We start from the raw sequence: 19,395 nt of genomic DNA on the forward strand, positions 1-19,395 counted from the left end.
GGCCCTGCGCAGCAAGCTGCCGCCTTGATCGCTCACTCTCCTTTGTTTCCAGTTCTGGCAGCCACGCCCCCCGCCACCGGACCAGGGCTTATTTGGACTGTGTACATCCCAGCAGGGAGGGCCAGGGCCTGACATCGCACCTCCCCCCCTCCCCCCCCACCGCTGGGAGCTGTCTCTGCAAACACTCAGCCCATTAGGACAGACACCTCCAGGCAAGAGGCGAAGGATCACTCAAGAAGGCAGGCCTCCACTGGTTCTGTCTGCCCGGCAGGCAGGAGAAGGCCAGAGAGTTCCAGCCAGGCGGCTGGCCACATGGCTGGTCACTCCTGTGCTCAGGCCCCAGTAGTGCTTCTATCTGCCTAGTGGAGAAGGGCAGGATTTCTTCTTCTTCCTTTTTTTTTTTTTTTAAGATTTTTTTCTGTCAGAGAGAGAGCGAATGTGCAAGCAGGGAGAGCAGCAAGCAGAGGGAGAAGGAGGCTCCTTGCTGAGCAAGGAGCCCAATTTGGGACTCGAACCCAGGAACCTGGGATTACAACCTGAGCTGAAAGGCAGACACCTAACCAACTGAGCTACCCAGGTGTCCCAGAAGGCCAGGATCTTAAGTGTCTGTGAGGCTCAGGCAGCCCCACTGTCCCCTGGAGCCCACACCCCGACCGGGCCTTCTGACCAGATGCACGTAGCTGCCCCTGTCCACCGACCAGCCCCAGGCCCCCAGGTCTACACTGCTGCCCATGCCACCCACACCTGCTAATCCCCTTGCCCCCTTTTGGACTTCTGCGTCCACCACATTTACCACTTCCTGAGGCGTTCTGTAATTTACTTGTTTACTATGTTTCTTACTGTCCCCATTCCCTCCCTAGAACGTAAGGCCCAAGAGGGCAGTTTTGTTCCCCTGCAGTCCTGGGGGGGTCAAACCCAGCCCCCGGCACATGGTGTATGTTTCATAAGCCTTTGTTCCGTGAATGAATGCAGGGCAGGGCAAGACTGCCTCTCCCTAGGAGATGCACACCCTCTTCCCCTGCACTTCGGCCATTTAAAGCCCATGTCTTCCCAACTCCAAACTGGAAGCCATGGCTTGACAAAGGAGGTTTGCTATGTTGCAAGAGGTGGCCTGGGATAAGCAACAAACTCCCAGCTGGTCTCCAAACCTGATCCACCTGTGTCCTGCTGATCTTGGTAAAGGGCTTCTCCATCCTGCCAAGCTGCATTGGTCCTAGAGCCCTCCTGGTCTCCCTCCTCTCACATCTCCTGTCCCACTGGCTGCTTGGGAAACACACCTAGAGTCCAACCACTTCTCACCACCTTCTCCACTATCTCCCCAGGCCAAACAATTGTCATCTCTTACCAGAATTATTGCAATCGCCTAAGCCCAACATGTCACCAGAGTAATTTAAAAACACTCTATAAATTAGAGGCACCTTGGTGGCTCAGTTGATTAAGCGTCTGCCTTTGGCCCAGGTCATGATCACAGGGTCCTAGGGTGGAGTCTTGCGTAGGCGCCCTGGTCAGTAGGGAGCCTGGCTCTCCGTCCCCCTTTACCTGCTGCTCTGCCTGCTTGTACTCCCTTTCTCTCTGTCAAATAAACAAATAATTTTTTTTTTAATTCATTTGACAGAGATCACAAGTAGGCAGAGAAACAGGCAGAGAGAGAGAAGGAAGCAGGCTCCCTGCTGAGCAGAAGCCCGGCGCGGGGCTTGATCCCAGGACCTTGAAATCATGACCTGAGCTGAAGGCAGAGACTTTAACACACTGAGCCACCCAGGCGCCCCTAAAATTTTTTTTTTAAGATTATTTGACACAGAGAGAGAGACTGCCAGAGAGGTGACACAAGCAGGGGAAGTGGGAGAGGGAGAAACAGGGAGCCCTGGGGCTCAATCCCAGGACCCTGGGATCATGACCTGAGCCAAAGGCAGACGCTTAATGACTCAGCCACCCAGACACCCCAAATAAATAAAATATATATTTTTTTTCAAAAGATTTTATTTGTTTGACAGAGGGAGAGAAATCACAAGTAGGCAGAGAGGCAGGCAGAGAGAGAGAGGGGTGGAAGCAGGCTCCCTGCGGAGCAGAGAGCCCGATATGGGGCTCGATCCCAGGATCCTGGGATCATGACCCAAGCGGAAAAGGCAGAGGCTTTAACCCACTGAGCCACCCAGGCGCTCCAAATAAAATCTTTTAAAAAAATTTTATAAATTAGGGTGCCTGGGTGGCTCAGTGGGTTAAGCCTCTGCCTTCGGCTCAGGTCATGATCTCAGGGTCCTGGGATCGAGTCCGGAATCAGGCTCTCTGCTCAGCAGGGAGCCTGCTTCTCTCCTCTCTCTCTGCCTGCCTCTCGGCTTACTTGTGATCTCTGTCAAATAAATAAATAAAATCTTAAAAAATAATAATAATAATTCTATAAATTAGATTTTGTTTCTCTTATCAAAACTTCCCAGTGGCTCTCCACTTTGGCATGAACACAAAGCCACTATCATGGCCCAGAGATGCTGGTGGATTGAGTCCCCACTTACTTGTCTGACCTCAACTTCTACTACTCCATCCTCAGTCTTCTGCCAGCCACAGTGGCTTCTGTTTTTCCTCCAACCTAAAAGAACTCTATCTGCCCACTTGCTATTCTCCTGAGAAACCTGCCTGACTTTTTTAGTTCTGTGCACAAATGTCTCCATCTCCCAACATTCCCTCTCCTCTTTATCTGGCTTTATTTTGCTCCAGAGCCCTTATCATCATCTGGTATGGCAAACATTTACTTTTTTCTTGGCGCCTGTGTCTGTCCGTTTGCCCCTAGACTGAATTTCACAAGGCAGGGACTAATTTCTGTTCAGAACTGTATCTTCAGTGCTCTGAGTAGGGTCTAGAGCACATTGGTGCATGAAGCTAAAACCCTACTGTTTCTGGGATATTGCCAGGATTCCCAAGGACAACAGCAAGCGGCCTGACCCAAGGCTTTCCTGGAAAATGCGGGCCTTGTGGGGAGGGGCTTATATCCTGACCACCTACAGAAGTCTCATTCCTTAAATTCTAGTTCTTTAGCTCTTGCTGGTAGGGCCTCTGACTTCAGCCTGAGACAGAGCCAAGCCATCCAAGGGTCAGGGACTCCTCCTGCCCAGCGGTGTGTCCTGAGAGGCCTCTGCCCAGGCACTCACCCCAGAACCTCTCCTAGACGAGTCAATTCTCAATCCCTGGGGTCCCCTTCATAGTCAATCAATTGATAAGGTTTATCAAGTATTTACACATCAATGAAGGAAGTAGAAACCGCAGCCCCTGTCCTTCTAGCTGCCACTTTGGAATAAAGCTCAAGGGACTAGCAGGGCACCTTCAGCAGGAAGTGGCCGGCATGGTCTGGGCTCATCATAGTGAGAGCAGAGGAAGGGGCTGAAGTTGCAGAGACGCCCAAGGACCCTGCAGTTGAATCCTAGCTCCACGGCTTTCCTGCCGTATGACCCTGAGAAGTTTCCTAACAGCGCCTGCCTCAGTTTCCCCATCTGTGAAAAATGTCTGATGGTAACAGTCCTCACTGCTGGGGACTGCTATGAGAGGTAAGCTCTGAGAACAGCCCCGGCACACAGCCCATGCTAGGCAGAATGTTAGCTCCCACCACTTCGGTTGGAATGTGATACAAACAGGGAGGTCAGGGCACAGAGCTGTGCGCAGGGAGAGCAGGGCTGGCCCACAACAAGGACTGGGAAGAGCAGTGGCGTGGGCAGGGCAGGCCGCATAGAGAAGCTGGGAGAGGGGGCGTTGTAGGCTTTCACGTGGGTGGCTATTGGGGCCACAGTGGTGGCCCTCAGAAGGCGAATATCCATCTGACAGGCCAGACTGGAAAGGGGACTCCCTACAGCCCAGAGACCTGGGAGGTGCTGGCAGCAGCCCCAAGCCCGCAGTGGAGATGGGGGAAGCACACAGGGAGGGTCGCAGGCAGGCCCCGGCTGGTCCTTCTTCTCCCAGAGCCCCAGGAGGCTGCTGCAGCCATGCACGGCATGCACCGGCCCCCAGCAGACTCTCCTCTGGGCAACACAGGCTCTGACTCAGCCTCCTAGACCTGGCTCAGGACACCTTCTCTGGAAGCCACTTCACTGCCCTTGAGCAGTGTTAGTCACTGCAACCTCAGCCCACCTTGCTCACACCCTGTCTTCGGAGGCCTGGTCCTGGATGCAGAGCCTGGCATTGAGCCGGGCACACAAGCAATGCTTAGTTGGGCTCTCCTGAATAGATGGGTGCGGTGGGCATGCGGGTGACTAGTATGGCTGGAGAGCCCTGGAGCTAGGCAGGGCTGGGCCCCAGAAGCTGGGAGCTCCCAGGCCCTGATGCTTGAGCCCCTCTCTGGTGGCCGCCAAACACTGCAGCGGGGCAGCCGTCCCGACCCTCCACCTGCAGCTGGCCCTGCCTTTCCTGATAGCGACGCTCTGGCCTTTCCCCTCGCTCTGACCCCGTGCTCTGTTCTCCTTGGGGCTCACTGACCCCCAGAGCCCTCTGGGACCAGGCGGTCTTGTCTGTCTGCTATGTCTCCCTCCCCCACCTCTCCCCAGGGAAGAGGGAACTTCCTCTTGCACACTCCAAGGGCTCAACCTCAGGCTCGTTCACTCCACAAGCACACCTGGAGTCCCTGTATGTCAGGCACTATGCTAGGTGCAGACGGGCAGTGATGAATAGGAAGGATTTTGTCCTTGCACTCAAGGAGCTGCAGCCGGTGTGTGTGTGTGTGTGTGTGTGTATACAGACCCTGACCCAATAAATAAGAAAATGTCAGGAGATAAACCATTTAATACAGGGTGATGTGCCAGGGACTTTGGCTTGGGTGGTTAGGAAAGGCCTCTGAATGGAGGTGACATTTCAGCAGGAACGGGAATGACAAGAAGCTCCAGCTGGGCTAAGTCCTTCGAGAAAGTATTTACGGCAAAGAGGGCAGCGGGGGCAAAAGCCAGGCCAAGCCCACTAGGAAAAGCCAACACAACCAGTCAGCTTTCTGAGCTCCCGCTCTGCAATCCCAGCACTGCAAACTCAGCAATATTGTCCAGCCTGCCCCAGGATGTGCCAGAACGATCTCTCAGCGCTCTGGGCAAGGGGTGACGCAGGTTTCCCAAGTACACTTCTACAAGCAGAGACACACAGCCCTTCACAGGGACTGCCTTGTCCCCCTTGTGCTGCTGAGTTGGAGGGATTGGTGGTACCCAGCAACTATTCTGGGATCCCAGGAAGCTTCTAGGGGGAGAGGGTGACAGCATGCTCAGCCTCCCCATCATCTACCCTTGGCTGGCTGGGACCCACGCTGCCCCCAGGGCCCCAAGCTGCAAAGGCTGTGGTCAGAGCTTTCTGGAGAGAAGGGGGGTGGGGAAAGAAGACAAAGCTCTACTTTTCTTGCTGCCCCAAGAATGTCTAACACTGGAAAAGGAGAGGCACTAGGAGTGAGTAATTTTAAGGGCATAGGGTTTGTTTTCACTTGCACTGTTTTTTTTCCCCACCTATAAGAAGTAATATAAGCAGGGACGGGGAAGGAGAGAATGGGAATTAGCACTGAATGGGTATGGAGTTTTTACTTGAGAGGGTGAAAAAAAATATGGTGGTGTTGATGGCTACACAGCATTGTGAATGGACTCAGAGCCACTGAACTGGACACTTCGAATGGTTGAACTTTGCACTTAAAATTGTCATGATGGTTAAAAAAAAAACAGCAAAAAATGTTAAAACGGTAAATGTTCTGTTATGCATATTTTACCACAACTAAAAAAAAAAAGCAAAAACAAGCAACACATGCTAACCCCTCACTGCTCCAGCCTCAGCGCCTAGCACACAGTAGGCATACAAATCAGTAATTGCTGAATGAGTAAAAAAATCACCCTCAACTTGGCTCTCTTGGCCTGAGGCTCCCAACCTTTGAGAAAAACCACAAGAGCAGGCAGGCCTTGGCAGGAGCCCTCTGCTCATCCACAGACTTCCTGGGCTGAGGGGATGCTGCGCAGCGGAAGCCAAGACTCACCTGGGCCTTCTCTTGCCAGAGAGGAAACGTCTCTTGCTGGTCCAGCATCTGGGCAATGACCAGGAGGCTGAGCTGGCTTCGAAGCTGCCTGTGAGGGAAGGAGCGAGAAGGACGAAGGGTGGGACCCTCTGCGAGTGAGTGGGCTGGAGGCGCACACAGGGGCCTCATGGGAGAGGCGTGCTGTCTGGAGGACTTTGCCCTGTTCTTCTGGTTTATAGTATTTATCATGTATTTTATTTTATTTTATTATTATTATTTTTTAAAGATTTTATTTATTTATTTGACAGAGAGAGATCACAAGCAGGCAGAGAGGCAGGCAGAGAGAGAAGAGGAAGCAGGCTCCCTGCTGAGCAGAGAGCCCGATGCGGGCCTCGATCTCAGGACCCTGAGATCATGACCTGAGCTGAAGGCAGCGGCTTAACCCATTGAGCCACCCAGGCGCTCCTATCATGTATTTTAGAAGCAATAAAAATGACAGTAGAATTGAAAAATGAGCAAAAGGAAAAAAAAAAAAATTAAAGTCACTGGTAATTCCAGAGGCTGGCTCAGCAGTGTTTTTCTTCTGAGTTGGTCTTTCTGAGTATCTATGCTTATCTGAGGATACACAGAAATAAGGAACATTCAATTACTTTTGCAAGATCTTGGCCTTTTCTGTCCTTTGCAGCATTAGAATCTTTCAGCCCACGTAGGGTAGGCTGAAAAGGTACCTAGGGTAGGGTAGTGGAAAGTGGGGCTAAACTTTGTCTTTTTTTTTTTCCACCCAGCATCAACTTTCCTTTAGAGAAGCTGCTCAGCCAGGGTGGGCCCAGGAGTCAGGCATGGCCCATCAGAGTCGGAGTGACTGAGCCACTTAGAGGTGCCCTGGTTGTAATTATCATCAGAGCGTGTACCTGTCCAGCAGGGCCACTTATCTGACAGGAAGCAATCCTACACCTGCTGGTGACCATCCTGCCTCCCTGTGGGAGAGCCTGGAGGATGAAGCAAATAGAGACTGAGGACAGGGACAGAGCTCTGACAATACCTAGAGCCTAGAGCCTGCTGTACCTGAAGCCCCCAGCCCCTGGACCATTCAGTAGGTCATTTGGCCATGTGGGCCAATAAAGTGCCTTTGGCTTCAGTCAGTTTGGGCTGGGCTTCTGAGTCTAGCACCAGCTTTTTTTTTTTTTTAAGATTTTATTTATTTATTTGACAGAGATCACAAGTAGGCAGAAAGGCAGGCAGAGAAAGAGAGCAGGCTCCCCACTGAGCAGAGAGCCAGATGCGGGGCTCAATCCCAGGACCCTGGGATCATGACCTGAGCCAAAGGAAGGTGCCCCTAGCACTAGTCTTAACTGATTCACTCATGGGGCTAGTATCTCTTCTCTTTGGGACTCAAGACCTCTGATGGGGATTTCAGATGCTCATGTTCAGGGCTCTGATTTCCACAGGTCCTTGAGGACTAGAGTGAGCAGAAAGAGAAAAGAGGAGGGGGATGGAGACCAGAGGATGACACTGGGGCGGCAGTGATTGAGGAGGCTGGGTGATGGGAAGAAAGGTTGAGGGCCTCTCCTTTGCCCAAGCTCCGTGCCATAGCTCATCTCTACCAAGAAGGTCATGTCTCTCTTGCATCTCCATACACAGTGGTTCCCCACGGGCAGAAGACGTCAGCCCCTGGCATGGACCTTGATGTGGTCACAGTCCCTGGTTTCTGCATCAGAAATCAGAGCCGCCATCAGCAGAAGCAAAGGAGAGATCCCGAAGCCAGAGGAAACAGAAGGAACCTGAAGGAAGACACTTGGGCTGGAACCAGCTCCTCAGAGGAGACATGCCCTCAGGTCACAGCACTGCTGAGACGATACAGCCGCTCTCCCCCATGTTCCTGGAATGACGGCACAAGGAACTGAAAGACCGGACATTGGGAACAGCCTGCTACAGGCAGCACTGGGAAATGCTAAGCAAGTACTTTGGGGAGGCAGGATCCAGTCTGGCCACTTCCAGGCTTGGTGGTCCAGTCTCCACGGCAACTTCCCCAGAGCAGGGCCTGCTGCTGCCCAGGCCTCACATGACGGAGGCAACTAGGGTAGGAATGGGGAACTGGGGTAGGAACTGGGGTAGGAAGGGCTCCTCGATGTCGCTGTGGGGCTGGACAGGCTAGTACCGCAACCAGAGGCCTTACTGATGTTCTCAGCACTTTGTCAAGAAAATCAGCAAAGCAACAGATGAAAAAGAGAAAAAAAAGCACCAGCAGGCAGTACCACCATACATCAGAAAGGAGAACATGAGAAAGGGGGCAATGCACTGGGGGTGGTGTGGGCCGCAGAGACGCTCACATCCAGCCGGTGGGAATTCGAACTGTATATCCACTTCGAGACACTGCTTGGCAAGATCAACAAAAGATGAACTTGTGCTCACCCCATGACCTAGCAATCCTCCTCCTCGGTACCTACGCATGCACATGTCTTCATGCACACATAAGACAGAAGTGCACTTTAAATACACCGTTAGAAGGCATATCCTGGTTGGGCGCTATTGATACAATTCAATCCTCCTCGTAATGACAGGGAGCTAAAATGACACCCAAAGTCCCAGATGATCTTCACAGTGTCACGCCAAAGAAGCCTGATTCAAAAGAATACATGTCCACGATTCAATTCCTATGAAGTACAAAAATGGCCAAAGAGCAGCTGTTGGCAGCCTGGGTAGTAGTAATGGCTGGGGGTGACCAGCAGGTTCTGCTCCTGTTGCCTTTCTTGCTCTAAGTGCTGGTTTCACACGTGTTCCCCTTGTGGCCATCCGCTGAGCCACGTGCCTATGAGCTGGGTTCTGTTTTGCTTGTAGGCTGTAGTTCAATAAAACTATTATGCAGAGAAGAAATTCAGGTGGAGGGGGAGACAGGATTGCCAGATTTAGCCAGGAAAAATATAGAATGCCCAGTTAAATGTGATTTCTTACGGAAAAAAAAAGAGTCATTTTCTTACCATATGTCTGACCCCCCCTACCCCGCAACCACACCCCATGCAATGTTTGTATTTTATCTGGCAACCCAGGGAGGGGCCAACCATCCCTGATCCATTTTTGATCAGGAAGACCTGACATTAACCAGCACGGGGCCCGCCAGGACCCTGTCTCCCTTTAGCCTTGATCCCTTTCTGCGGAGCACCTCAGCATCCCCACCTGACCTTCTGAGAGCTGCCGAGAGACAGCCTCCTTTAGCGGCATGGCGTAGAAAACAGGAGTCCCTCATCATCCCCCACACCAGACCCCTGCGAGCGTGGCCAGACCCTCGCCCCTCAGGGGGAGCCCCACCTTCCCTTTTGTACCTGAGCCCTGGCCACACGGCACACGGGCACACCCCGCATGGCTTCCATCTCATTGGCAGCCAGGACCTGCTCTCCAGCTGTTCCCCGGGAGCCCCAGCAGCAGCTGGCCCCAGAGCACAGTGGGAGGTAAGCGGCCCCTCTGTGCTGTTGCTCCAAAACTAACTTGTAGTCAGAGTCAGAAGTTCTGCATCTGGGCTTCATTAATCTGAAACCCAGGCCTGTGTGGGAGCTCCTTTACCCTGCACAGGGTGGGGAGGGGCCCAACCTGAGGGTGGGGGTGCTGGCAGGCCAGTGGAGCAGAGCTGGGGTGGTTCCAGAAGGGAAGAGGCAGGCTGGGTGGGTCGGGACAGGGCTGCAGTCCAGAAAAGAAGAAAAGCACCAGAAAAAGCACCGGGTGAATGGATGAAAAGGAACCCACATCTGAGGGTGGCATGCTCCCCATCGCTGTCCCCGCCTGCCCACTGCCTTTCATTATGACAGCCCCCCTGTCTTTAAAACACAGGCTCCTGCGCTCTCAGTTCACACTGGGACACAGGGACTGGGGACAGGATTGCTTTTTAATTTTGAAGGGGATCTTACTCTACGGAGGAGAAAAACGCAAAGACTCACCCCAAATAACACCCAAACTGTTCAGTGGGCAAGCAAAGGGGTCCTGAGGGCCCAGCTGAGGTTGGCCAGGGGCTCTTCCTCTCCTAGAAGCTGCCTGACCCCACCCAGCAAGGCCTCCCCGGAACTCAAACCAGACGGACAAAGGATGATGCAGAAGGGACTGGAGCCATCCCAGCCACTGTCATATAAGGAAACGAACTCCAGCTCTGTAAGCTCACACCAGGCCAGGCCTCCGCTTTAGCCCTGCCACCCTCCCCACTTCTCCAGCCCCCCTCCTCCCATGGGCCTCTGTAAGATCAGGACACTGGATTAGCGCTCAGAGGAGCCTAAGGCACTTCGAAACCTGGAAATGACTTTTCCAAATCCACAGCAAAGCTGGGAAGTGGAACACAGGCCCTCTGCTTCCCAGCCTCCAGCCTTCCCTCTAGCTCCTGCAAGGGGCAGCCCAGCCAGGCGCCGGGCACCCCACGAGAACTCAGAGGAGGGCAAAGGCACTAACCAGTGTGGGCCGCTAGGGCCTTGGGACATCTACCGGTCAGCGTGGCCCCCTCTGGTGCCCCTTGCCTTCACTTGTTCAGAAGGGAACCAGGCCCTGCCGGAGCTGAACTACCCTAAAAGGCCATCAGGCATCTGGCCAAAGGCGTGAACTGCCTTTTCCATGTCTCTAGGGCAGTTCAGGAAGCAACAACAGTGGCCTGTTTCGCTGTGGAAGGGCTGCCCAACAGCCTGCCTTAGGACATCTGCCCGTGTCCCTCCCAGGGACTGTCCACGCTGCCTCTCAGGCATCACGGCCCCCCATCATGAAGCTGACTTCCACATCCCCCATGCCCCCAGTCCTTCACTTGAAGCCTACCCACACCTGAGCATATAGTGCCCAGGCAGGGAGAGCCAGGGTCCCGGGCTCGGAGCTCAGGGCAATCCCCTTGGGAGTCCGCCCCGTCATCCACATACATGTTGGGACCCTTTTAAGTGTGGGCATGCACAGTGCATTCAGGAAGACACAGCCACAGATCCTTACGGGGGACCACCACATGGCAACGTGAAGGATCCGTCCACAGCAGCTCACTTCTCTGTGGATGAAGCCACAAAGTGTCGCCGCTATGCCGAGGAACCCAGATACGAGAAAGAACACTGTACACGGCCGCATTTACGCCCGGGGTTTAAAAACAGGCAAAACGAAGCTATGGGATGGGAGTCAGGGACGGGGTTTTCGTTGTAGAGAGAATGCCTGTGATGGGCTCGAGGGAGTTTCTGGGGAGCAGGTGATGGTCTGCCCTGACATACAGCAGTAGTTACACAGATGGTCTCCTTCACAGAGAGCACTGAGTAGCCCCCTCTGATGCAACCTTTCCCGCAAGTATATTATACAAATAAAGAGATTACTGCTGTTCAGTAAATAAAGTTCAGACAGATGATTACAAGCCAACGCCTATCCTCTTTACCATCCTGCTTCCCTCTTTCTTTCTTTTCCGTATGATGAGGAAATCCGTAGTACCTCAGGCTTAGAACACATTTTCAAAGTCACCCCATCTAGGCGGCGCCTGACTGGCTCAGTTGGTAGAGCATGTGACTCTTGATTTCAGGGTTGTAAGTCATGAGTTCAAGCCCCATGGTGGGGGTAGAGCTTACTTTAAAAAAAAAGTCACACCATCTCATGACCGCAGATTTGTCCGTCTAATCCATCCTGTCACATACTTGAGGGAGGTAGCCGTCATTTCCCACAACTATCTCTTCTCTATGTATGCGGCACCCATACTTTTCTCTCTCTCAGAATCTTTTTGCCACTGTGGGTTGGGTCCTCTGAAGGTCCTGGGGCCTGTCAACATTCTCGTCATTGAGGTGCTCCAAGCTGGCCCTGAGGCTCCTTTTCCTGGCTGCCCCCGCCATGTGACGCAGTTCACAGACTGAGCCCAAAGTCTCTCTCACACGTCTTGCTGTCAAATCCCATTTCCCAGATCCTCTTGTTAGTTGTGCAGCTGGGTCTCTCGTTTCCTCTCAGACTGTCATTATGGTTTGTTGAGATCTTCTGGGATCTTCCGTTCTCTGTCAGCTGTATTCAGGTCATGTGTGAGTCTGACTATTGTTCCATTAATGGCCTCGGTGGAGACACTGGGTCTTCCCTGACCAACCTGTCAGTTAAGACAAGACTCTGGGTGCCTGGACTCTGCTGGCCAGCCGCACCTGACCACGAGGAGCCCAGCTACTTCAGTATCAATCACCCAGCCCACACTTCTCACCTTGTCCTCAGGATTGGATGGTAGTCTGTAACAAGCGCCTTATAAAAAACCAGACAGCCCTCTCCAGAGTACTATTCTGGCTGGCCTGTCAAAACATAAATGAGGCTAGTCTGGTATGATTTATTCTTAGGAATCCTAGAAAGCAGAGCTTCCTTTGCTGTGTATGTGCTGGCAAACCATCCCTGGGGAATGAGTTGGGGGGCACCTCAAGCCCGCCGTGCTCCTTCTGCACCCTCCCTCCCCACTTCTGGAGGTCTCTGTGAACTCGAGGGACCCTGTCTGCTCCTCTCCCAGGACTGACAGGGGACACCCTTGTACCACAGGGGACTTAACCCTCCGCACCCCCTTCAGCACAGCAGGAGACCGCCCCTGCTGTCTCCTCCTGTGCTGTCTTAGGCTTCAATTCCCTTTGATCAATAGTGGAGTCCTGATGAAAGATTATGCCCCTCGACAAAGAGAAGAGAAGCAAAATAGAAATTATGTAGTGTTGTTCTCTCTTCATCAGGGTCAATATTTCACTGCCAGCCTTAAACAGCATTCCTTGCTTCATAAACAACTATGCGAAAGTCCCTCCTCTGGGCCTCCGTGTTCCCCACTGGGTCTAACACTGGTCTGTGCCGTTTGTCCATCTGCCTTGTTTCTGCGTCCTACTTTCCATCTTCTGCATCTTTCAAAATCCGAGATCATGCTTGAACTCTGGCTGCAGTCCCTGTGACCTTCAGATACTTCCCCCTTTTGCCTTACTGGGTTCATCTGCAATCTGCATTCAAAGTGTGACCACACCCCATCTCTGAGCCTGCCTGAGCCATCTTTCTGTTTGAAATTGGCTACTAAAAACCCAACTCTATGCTCTTTGAGATTTGCTGTCCAGAAGCAATTGCTTCACGAGCACGTGCAAGAGTCCCTCCTCAGTGCCAGGCTCCAAGGCCCCCCGGGAACAAAGTCACAGCTCCTCCCTCACGAAGCTCACAGCCCAAGGGGTGAGCCAAGGGTACTGACAATCAATGCCTGTATCAAGAGGTTTCTCAGGAGAGTTGCCTTGGTCTGAGCCTCATCTTGAGGGCGAGGAAATCCAGGCAAAGAGGAGGAGAGGGATAAGGGAAGATAGAACTGATGCTGAGAGGCTCTGAGACAAATCCTGAGTTAGGGTGGCTGGAGCAGGGGAGCCTGCCAAGGACGCTGGGCAGGAGGATAAGGTAGGATTGGAAAAGAAGGCACAGAGGCCTAGTATGCCACTGTTTGAATTTCATCCTGAGGACCAAAGCCTGAGGGATTTTAATAGAGAAAAAGAAGGACTTGGCCAGCTGTGCATCTTAAGGGAGGTGATAACTGCTGGACACTGCAAGCATGGGTCAGATGGAGGACAGCCTGGAGGAGGTGGCAGTCCAGGGGGTAGATTTACGTAGATGCCAGAGCTGGAACTGTGGGAGGGTAATGGGAGAGGTGGCTATTGTTGGGGAGGAGGAGTTGGAGGGGGACAGGAGGTGACCCCAGACTCCCAGGCTTCAGGCAGTAGGCAGGTGCTGATACCTGGAGATACTAGGAGAAGGTGGTCCTCCTTGGAAGGTGGTGACTTCTATTCCGCACATGCTAAAACCAGAAATACTTGTCTATGCAGATCTGGCGCTTAGCAGAAAAATCTGGCCAAAGGTATTGACTTGGGAGCCCCTGGCATGTGCCTGGAGCTGCAGCCATGGATAGGAAGAGATAGTGTCTCCCAGGTCGAGTTTCCCAAGAGGTGGACTCTGAAGCAGAGGGGAGCATGCTGGGAGAAGGGGAGACAGGTGTTCTTGGGATGACCTCCTACAGGGAAGAAGGAAGCAGGTATGTGCCAAAGGGAAAAGCCTGGCTGAAACGCAGTCACAGCAAAGCGCTTTGGCTGACCCTGCAAGGACCTCTGGGGCTGGCAAAGTCCTTCAGAGACATCCCAGATCGAGACATCCCAGGCCTTTCTGCCCCCAGCACTGGGCTGTTCCTAAGGAAGGCACCTAACGTCAGATAAGGGGATGGTGTTCAGCAAAGGGAATTCCTGGGGTAGGCTGGCAGGGTGACACTCCATAGCCGGGGAGGAGGCACCAGATCCTGAAGCGGGACCATATGGACAGAGCACCGCAGTGCCCAGCCTGGAAAGCTCCCCAGACTGCGCAGAGGGACCACAGGGGAGGCACTGGGGCAGAATTCCTGGGCAAACTGAGGCTTGAGGAGCTATGGAGAAAGGAACTGGGTGATGGCAACTGAGAAGGATGGGCCAAAGAAGGGGAGGGGAGTCGGGCAGGAGAATGATACTGTGTAGCCAAGGAAGAAAATGATAAGATTATTCCTGGGGAAAGTCCAGTAGGTCAGGGGTGATAACGCTGTTTGGCTAGAGTGCCAGATGAGGTGCGTCTCCTCTACTCCTAGCTCTTTAGGTCACTCCTACCACCCCTTACATGCGTACCCACTCATAAAGGCAAGGCAGATCCTCTTCAGCTATAACCCCTCACTCTCCTGGCCTCATCAGGACCCACTTTTTCTCTGTTGTCCTCTCAGCTCCAGCATGGCCTCTCGACCCCTGGACCTAATCTTCGTCTTGCCTCTTGTCCCTCTGGATTTTGAGACCTTCTAAAATTTGGATGGTTTTTGAACCATGGCTGCCTCCTTCTAGAATGTTCTGGCCTTGCCCACCCCCAGAGCCTGAGATGTCTGTTTTCTCAGGTGAGAACTCTGTCCAACACTCTGAGCTCTGAAGAATCCACCATGTGTCCAGGGTGGGCAGGGTTCGGGGTGCCTGTTTTGGATGAATGGAGTAAAGGGAGACCAGGGAAGGGAAGCTTAGAGGGGCAGGAGGGGCTGGAGGAGGGGGTCAGCAGCAGAACGGCTATCCTAAGGTGGGAGACACACGAGTGCATGTATTTGCAGAGGAAGAGACACCAGCGACTAAAAAGTGAAAGGGATAGGAATAAGGGGCGTCTGCAGAAGGTTTGGAAGGGGCAGGACTGCTGGGGTCCTGAGTATGGGAGGTGGGGCCAGGAGAAAAGCAAGGAGGTGAGTTGTGGGTTCACTTGGTGTATGGGTGGCTGGCACTCAGACAGTAGAGAAAGAAGGGGCAGAGCCGTTTGCTGAGGTAGAGATTTCAGCAGTGGGAAACAGGGTGACATCCAGAATCCACTGAGGGCCACAGGAGGCTGGCCAGCCATTCAGTCGGTCCTGGTCAGCCAGAAGGGATCAGGGGACCACGTAGGGACAGGCCACATGTGGTGGCACATAGCAAAGGAACTGTGGTGGTGCAAGGAGCCAGGACATGAAGGCAGCAGAGGCAGATGGATTGGGAGACAATGAACTGGTTGTTTAGGGCCCGCACCAAAAGATGCATCAATAGGCGTTGGGGGCATGACTCCCCGCTAAGGTGTAGCCCTTGGTCCTGCCCAGAGGGGAGTGAGCAGCCCCACCCCAGCAGCTTGGAACACAAAGGAAAATGAGAAGGACTTGGGGAATACTATGGGGTGCCTGCACGTGCCATGGCCCTTATTCCCAGGGTGCAAAGATCTGAAGCCTCTGAAGTCCACCTTCTCCCCTGGACTCTTGCACTTGGACTTGGGGAGTCAGCTGCTCCTTGCTGGCCAGAATCTGGCTGATCCGGCAGCCTGCTCAAGCTGGTTTCATCTTCCCCTCTACTTTGGAGGCTGCAGTTTAAACAGCATCCCCGGGATATATAATAAACATTCGCAGGTGGTGAAGGAGGCGGTCCTAGAGCCTGCGCACATCAGCTTTTGGTGGAGTGAGAGCCCTCAGCTTCTGTCCTCCCGCTAAAGGGGCTCCTGGAAGTGGCTGCAGGGCTTCACTCAGAACATACACTGGAGACCCTGCACAGAGGCTGGAAGGGCAAGCCCCCCCAACGCCTGCCTGTCCCCCCTCCCCCAGCTCCCTGGAGCTACCCCAGAGGGGCCAGAGTCCCCAGAGAGACTCTCTTCCAAGGGAAAGTCTTCCCACTGGCCTCATTTCAAACAGTCTGCTCTTGTATTTACTTTCATTTCTCTCGGTCGAGCTCAAGTGTGCCTTCAATTTACAGTGCCTCCCTGAAATCTCGGTCACCAAGGTCGGGGTGGGGGTGGGGGGGGAGGTGCTTCACACAAATGCTGGTGGAAGTTCTTGCTTTGTGCTTAGCCAGTCAGTAGATGAAGAATGTGACAGAATGTACAACAGTACGCCCTCCTTCCTGGGGTCAGTCTGGGCACTGAGCCCAGTGGGGCAGCCACCAACCAGGGCAGAACAGGCCGCCAACAAGCTCCTCCAACATGGCCACCACAGGGAGCATGGGCTGGGGAGTGGGGGTTGGCTGGTAAAGGACCACAGCGAGACTGTAAAAAAGAATTAGAAGCGCTTTCTGACCCCATTTGGAACGACTGCCAAAACATACCTTGAAATGAAAAGAAGGGCGAGGAGAACAGGCACAAGAAGCCCGGAGGGGAAATGGAGGCAAGCTAGGTGGCTGGTAGGGGGAGGGGCACATTTCCAGTAAGTACTCCTGGTGTGTTTTGAATTTTGTTCTATTTGAATGTTTTATCTATTTAGAAAAGTAAGATAAAGTTTCTAGACAGATAGAGAAATAAATAAATAATACCCATCCCTCTTTCTTAGCAAGGAGTGTGGCAGGAATTATCACCCTAGTGGATGTGTCTATTTGAAAGTGAGGTGATGTGTCTGTATGAAATTGAGGTGTGTGGCAGGAATTATCACCCTAGTTGAAGTGACTGTTTGAAACTGACTGGGGGCCTCAGTCAGTTAAGCATCTGCTTTGGGCTCTGCTCATGATTCAGGGTCCTGAGATCGGGCCCTGTGTCAGCCTTTCTGCTCAACGGTGAGTCTGAATCTCCCTTTCCTTCTCCCTCTGTGATCCCTCTCACTCTCTTTCAGATAAATAAAATCGTTAAAAAAAAAAAAAAAAGTGAGACCAGAGTGTTCCATTATATTCACGCCTGGCATTTAAGGAACATTTAGTCGGGATGCTGGAGTTACAAAGACACCCTGGAAAGAATGGATCCTTGGAATCAACTGTACTCGATTAACAGATGAACGGCATCATAAATTTAGGATATGTTTTTTTTTTTTTTTTTTTTTTAAGATTTTATTTATTTATTTGACAGAGAGAAATCACAAGTAGTTGGAGAGGCAGGCAGAGAGAGGGGGGGGGAGCAGGCTCCCCGCTGAGCAGAGAGCCCGATGCGGGACTCGATCCCAGGACCCCAAGATCATGACCTGAGCCGAAGGCAGTGGCTTAACCCACTGAGCCACCCAGGTGCGGGGAATTTAGGATATGTTGAAGGGAGTCTCAAATCTGCTAGGAAAGGTGGATTATGAAGAGAGAGAGAAAAAAAAAAAAAGGTTGGTGTTGACCTCGCTGGCTCTTCAGAGGTGGAAAAAATAAAGTTACATCCTCATCTCTTATCTTCAAAGAATAGATTCCAGATGGGATTAAGGACCAATAGTAACAAAGTTAACGTAAGCACTGAGAGAAAGTGAACATAGTATTTTTGTGATCTTGGGATGGGGAAGGCTTTTCTTTTCAACACAGCTTCAGTGAGAATCAATTCTCTATACCATCCACATAACTCTTCTGTAAAGCAACATCTATTCTAAAATAAAACTTAGAAAAACCCAAAACCTCAGTTCAACGAAAGATATCACACACGGTTTAAAAAGGATGTGCAAAAAAAAAAAGGTATATACACTTAGAAGAAAATACAGTGCTGAAACATATAGAATAAGCAACTACCAATATGTTAATAAGATTAACGCCCCACAGAAAAATGGGCAAGAAGTATCAAGATATAATTTACAATAAGAGAAACACAAAAGGCCAATGAACATATAAAAAGACTCTCAACTTCACTGGGAGTCCGAGAAATAAAAATCAGAACCACAGGATCACATTTTTCACTTACCAGATTGACTAAAACTTAAGAACAAAACTGAGAATGCACGGTGGAGAATCAGACATTTTCATGTCCATTGGCGGTATTATGAATTAATACAGCTTTTGTTAGAGGCCAAATTTTAAATGTATATACCTTAGGACTGCAATTTCACTTCAAAGAGTTTATCCTATAGAAATATTTACATAGATGTACAAAGCGTGTACCCTGGTTGTATGTATACCTAGGAACACTACACGGCTATGAAAATTAATGAGGTTCATCATACACATACATATATGTATGTAGACATACACATACATGTATATATAAATACATGAAAGTGAGACTGACAGGGGCTCCAGGCTCATTCGGTAGAGCAAGCAACTCTTGATCTCAGGGTGGTGAGCTCAAGCACCATGTTGGGCATGGAGCCTACTTTAAAAGAAAAAGAAAGGAAGAAAGGAAGATAAGCAAGTACCAATAATGTGGCCTGTCGGGAGCACGTTGGAAATTGGGGTGGGACAACATGGGCCCTGGAGGTTTGGACTTGGCCTGAAGTAAGGCAGACACACGATAATCCCATATATCCATAGAGCAGACAGACTTCGAGGGGGGAGACAGAATGCCACTGCCAACATCCATCCAGGTGAGAGACGGGTCATGAAAGCAGGAGCAGGTGGGACAGAGGTGGCTGAGACCCAGACAGGGATCTGTTTTCACTGAGCTAACATGGACAGGCAACCACAAACAGGATTTGGGATTTGGAACTCAGAATGGACAGGATTTAGGATGAACGGGCATAACGGACTGGGGATGGGAGAGACCTCTGAACCTACAATTTCTGACTCTGCAACACAGCGGACTAGCTGTTTGGGGCTGAGCAGGGAGCCTGGAGGCAGAGGTCAGCTTCTTCCGATCCTATGGCAAGACTTCCCACATGTCTGGGCTTAATGCAGATGGCACCCACTGAGGCACTGCTTTAGTGTTCACACCTAAAGGCCTCAGACAGAGTTTCTGGAAGCCCAGTTCTTTCAAATAAAGAGCAACAACTCCCTTTCAGGACTGTGGAGAGGCCTCCTCTCTTTATTCACAGACAAGAGACTGAATCAGGACTGAAGCTCAGCATGACTGCACCCACTGGGTCCTGGGATATAGGTCTGAATGGAGTGCCCAGCCTGCTTCCAGAAGCTGCCTCTGGGGAGGGAGGTGCAGGGGAATGGTCCCCGTGGATAGGGTTACCGAGGAGGTGGCTGTGAAGCCTGGGAGGCTGGGGGTCTTCCTGAAAGGTCCTAGGATGGGCCCGGTTGCAAGGGTGAGGAGGGCCATCATTCTAAGTGAAAAGAGAGGATTGATGAGGAATGGTCTGCTCTGGGAAGGGCAAG

General features: G+C 51.9%; 1 protein-coding gene across 5 annotated transcripts in view; it reads right to left on the minus strand.

The window, feature by feature from the left end:
* The window catches only part of FAM178B (family with sequence similarity 178 member B), a 110,659-nt gene that overhangs the window by 19,845 nt on the left and 71,419 nt on the right, over positions 1-19,395 (minus strand). For 3 of the 5 annotated variants that reach the window (XM_045077765.1, XM_004752921.3, XM_045077764.1), the window contains one exon: positions 5,975-6,062. In XM_045077765.1, the coding sequence (XP_044933700.1) occupies positions 5,975-6,062 (88 nt within the window). Of the gene's footprint in view, positions 1-5,974; positions 6,063-9,882; positions 10,052-19,076; positions 19,344-19,395 lie in introns of those variants that run through there. The other 2 variants (XM_045077766.1, XM_013056318.2) reach the window with 2 other exon arrangements.

The sequence above is a fragment of the Mustela putorius genome, unplaced genomic scaffold (genome assembly GCF_011764305.1).
Source record: "Mustela putorius furo isolate JIRA1106 unplaced genomic scaffold, ASM1176430v1.1 tig00000224_pilon_pilon_pilon, whole genome shotgun sequence".
Lineage (NCBI taxonomy): Eukaryota > Metazoa > Chordata > Mammalia > Carnivora > Mustelidae > Mustela > Mustela putorius.